Raw genomic sequence first — 3,784 nt, 5'->3', positions numbered from 1 at the left:
CATCACTGCAATCATATCGTTACGTATACACACAAGTAATAGTGTGCGTATTTTATGTTGGAAACAGTATTATTGATATAGGTACAGGCATAGGATTAACTGTTTTTGAATGTTATTGAAATAGGTGCATGGCAGTGATGATGTTTTTTAGCTAACTACTTCTATAATGCGATAACAATTTCATTTGTGAAGTTACCAAATTGTTATCAATTAAAAATGACGTTAGCCGAGCATAATTATTCTCATGTTACTTGATTATTGGGTGAGGAATAAATGCATTTCATATGCGCATTGGCTTATTGTTATTGATATAGGAACAGATACCCTAGTTGAGCATTAAAATTATTGATTCCAATTCGCTGCGTTTATTTATTTGACATTTTATCCATTTTATGTTTTATCAATTTAGGGTAGCTTCCGATCTGTAGAACTTTCAACGCCCAGAGATGAAAACGAAAGCATTGACGCGTTTGCCCTCGTCTACTCATGTAACTATGTATATATAAAAGCGTTTTGCGATGCACTTTCTGAAGGCTTGTACACATGTTCGGAACCACTGCTGTACGCTATGCAACACATATTAAATATTTTTCAGTAGGTATAAGTATTCGCCGAGTGCATATTCTTCCTCCCACTTCACACTCGGTGCTCGTTCAGTCAGTTCATTGCGGATAGTCTACTTAACAAGAATCGTTTCCCCGTGGAAACAACGAATAATGAGTCACCGGTATGGCACCGAACTGCGAAATAAAATTTGACAACAATCCGCTGGGCATCTACCACTCCGGTCAAACACTGTCCGGAAAAGTAGAACTGTATCTCGATAAACCTTACTCTGTTAATGGTAAATGTGTGCATTACAAATGGACTAAGTTTAACTCTTTTATTCGAATTTATTATTAGGTTTTCGCTTGATTATCAATGGTTGTGCTGAAATCGAGTGGAGCGAGGACAATAATGATAAAAGAGACACATACAGGGGAACGGAAAATCTTTTGCAAGCCGAGACAGCATTTATTGCTCCAAGCAAAGGTGAGAAGATTGAAGCAAATTATTTTGAAATTTGTTCCTAAAACCGATTCCCGATCGCAGCAGGCCCAGTAGAAATCCCGGTAGGCACTCACGTGTACAACTTTTCTTGTGTGCTTTCCCCCTCTTTGCCTACTTCGTTTGAGGGGAATTATGGTAAAATACGATACACTGTGTGCGCTATTCTTGATCGGCCTTGGAAATTCAACAAAACGTGTAAAGCGGCATTCACCGTGTTGAAGCCATTAAATTTGAATCTGGATCCACTTATGGGGCAGCCGCAACGCGCGGATGTGACGAAAACCTTCTGTTGTTGGCCGTGTAAATCACGCCCACTGTTGATTACAGTAGAATTACCGGCCAAAGGATATGTTCCAGGCCAGAAAATTCCGCTCACGATCACATTGAACAACACCAGTAGTGTAGCACTAAACGGCGTTAAAAGCAGTCTGGATCGAATTGAATGCTACATCAGTACAATACCATACGAGAAGACCAATCGAGTGCACAAAACCCTTGCCAGTGTATCGACAGCAGTCACCAATGACGTTTATTCACGTGTGACTCAATTCTTGGACATTCCATCTATTGCGCCCACTGGTAGCTGTAGCATTCTAACCATCGAGTACGAGCTGAATATAATCGCACAAGTCGAAAGTTGTCGAATCAATCCAAAAATTAAGATTCCCATTACCATTGGTACGGTTCCCTTGATGGCTACGGCACTTCCGACTTCATCTGCCGGCACTACAGCACAATATGGATCGTGTGGCGAGTTTCAACAACCAACAGCTCCTTACTTCGAGGACAATGAAACGCGTAAGATTGTTTTTTTTTCTCAAGCATTCTAAATTCTGAAGACTGTTGAGTAATTCGAGCTGAAGACAGCAGACATGTTTTTATAAAATTTCAAACGTTGTCTCTTTGTAGCTCCCCCGACCTACCAGGAAGCAACGCACGGTGTAGCAGTAAATGTGAACGATGATCCACATGCTATCGGATTCCAACCATATGTGCCTCGATATCCTGTGTACAGGTTTGAGCACAGTACTCCAAAGTGCTGAGAAATCTCTATTTTATTTTAATATAAATATATATATATTTCATCTCGTGCCATTTGAAGCATTTTTGTGAGTTCGACAAACATACTTTATATGTATTGGATAGTTACATATGTAGTTGTAATTTCCATTTGGTCATCGAAATGCCTTTTTAAAAATCATTGAATACAATAAACTTCAGAGTCGGCATGGTTAACCCTTTTGTTACCGACAAAAAAACACCTTTACGATACCGACAGGGTAACGACAGGTACATCGTCAAATTTAAACGGATTTCGACGATTCCGATTGGTACGGAATACGGATGCAGGTATACTAGTTATCTATTTGATCCATGGCACATAGAACCGATTTAAATTACCTGCTTACCGGAATTGCTGATTTACTGAGTCAAGTCCCGAAGTTTGTATAAATTGTAATTATATATTCAACCAATTAAAGATTTCTTGTGTTATGACCGCTGACTTAACTACATAACGCTACATGTGAACATGGCAAGAGTCAAGAGTGGCTCAAACGGGTTTCGCAACCGCGCAAGCGAGTGACGATCTACGACAAGATCCGGTATCGGGTGGGACAGTTACGTTCGCCGGCTGCCGACGGAATCCAGGAGGAGGGAGCGGAGCCCATTCGCTGATATATGGAGTCGGTGATGATCGAATTTGAATTGCCGCAGCTGGTGCTGCCAGTCGCTTGTGCGGTTGCAACGGTGGGAGGATTGGAATCTTTCGACGGAGCGATGATCGGATAGTTCACCTCGTTGAGTGCAGGAGCACGGCTCTTCTTCGGTAGGGTCCTGGTGGAAGCCTTCTTCCGGATAACCCTTGGTGGTGGCTAGATGTTTGTCACCACTGCTGGCACGCTTGGGATCGGCTACCTCCATCTTGTCGCATTGATCCGTTGGGTGTCGGTGTCGCCACACTTGTTGCAGCGCAACTTCTCTGTCGGCGTCTACAAAGTTGAAGCAGTTTGTGCACATCCCAGTAAACGACGGTGTAATTTATAACACCGACCAGCTTCATGTCCTTCCAGGTGATGAAGCCGTGCTCCAGATGGACCAGGTAAAACAGGTCGCGACGTGACTAGTAACCATGTGCATGGCCACTGGCTCCAGACCGCTACTTTCGAGTTCAGCTTGGATAGGAAGACCATATGGACATGTCCTCCTTTTTCATTAAAAATCATATGGCCTCCATTTGCGCTAAAATGTACTCCTTTTTGAAAATTTTGAGAAAACACTTGCATGAATAACTATTTCTGAAGAAATTTTAGTTTAATACACAATAATACAACAGAGATCCATTAGCAAACAAAACGTTTCACACGTTTGCGTTTCTGATTTCTAATCTGAAATATTTTCCTGCATAATGTAGTATGGTATTGAAGATGACTATAAATAGTTTTCATGTAGGAATTACGGCTATCGCAGTCTTAAAAACCATTAAACGTTTTATTCTGCCCGACGTTTTTGCCATTGGATGTGGCGTTTTTTGTGGGAAAAATTGATCAATCGTAGGTGTCGAAGATATCAGAAGAATTGTTAGAAGTAGGAAAAACTGCAATTGCTTCTGAAAATTCTCTACGAGTTAACATCTGTCGATCTGTCTTTTAAACGCATCGAACGGTATGTTTCTACAATATGTATTTTATTTATTTAAATTTTTGTATAATTTTTCATCTTTCTTACTAGTCTC

At 41.0% G+C, this 3,784-nt stretch overlaps 1 protein-coding gene across 2 annotated transcripts; it reads left to right on the top strand.

Moving 5' to 3' along the window:
- Window positions 1-600: 600 nt before the first annotated feature.
- On the top strand, window positions 601-2,145 carry LOC134226669 (arrestin domain-containing protein 3-like). Of its 2 annotated transcripts, none has more exons than XM_062707588.1 (4): window positions 601-844; window positions 904-1,032; window positions 1,096-1,848; window positions 1,960-2,145. In XM_062707588.1, exons 1-4 carry the CDS (start codon window positions 730-732, stop codon window positions 2,091-2,093), a joined length of 1,131 nt encoding a protein of 376 aa, XP_062563572.1. In that variant the 5' UTR covers window positions 601-729; the 3' UTR covers window positions 2,094-2,145. The 2 variants fall into 2 exon arrangements, with proteins under 2 accessions (XP_062563572.1, XP_062563571.1); XM_062707587.1 differs by having other exon boundaries at window positions 602-844; window positions 1,093-1,848.
- Window positions 2,146-3,784: the final 1,639 nt, after the last annotated feature.

The sequence above is a fragment of the Armigeres subalbatus genome, chromosome 3 (genome assembly GCF_024139115.2).
Source record: "Armigeres subalbatus isolate Guangzhou_Male chromosome 3, GZ_Asu_2, whole genome shotgun sequence".
In the NCBI taxonomy this organism is placed as follows: Eukaryota; Metazoa; Arthropoda; class Insecta; order Diptera; family Culicidae; genus Armigeres; species Armigeres subalbatus.
Note: the sequence above shows the minus strand (reverse complement) of the source record. Positions and strands in the feature narration are given on the sequence as shown.

Bases quoted from the DNA above. Each gene is read 5' to 3' on its own strand.
- LOC134226669 (XM_062707587.1), top strand. From the start codon at position 730: ATGGCACCGAACTGCGAAATAAAATTTGACAACAATCCGCTGGGCATC. The intron at 845-903 runs GTAAATGTGTGC...ATTTATTATTAG, and splicing joins TAAACCTTACTCTGTTAATG to GTTTTCGCTTGATTATCAAT. The intron at 1,033-1,092 runs GTGAGAAGATTG...TCCCGATCGCAG, and splicing joins ATTTATTGCTCCAAGCAAAG to CAGGCCCAGTAGAAATCCCG.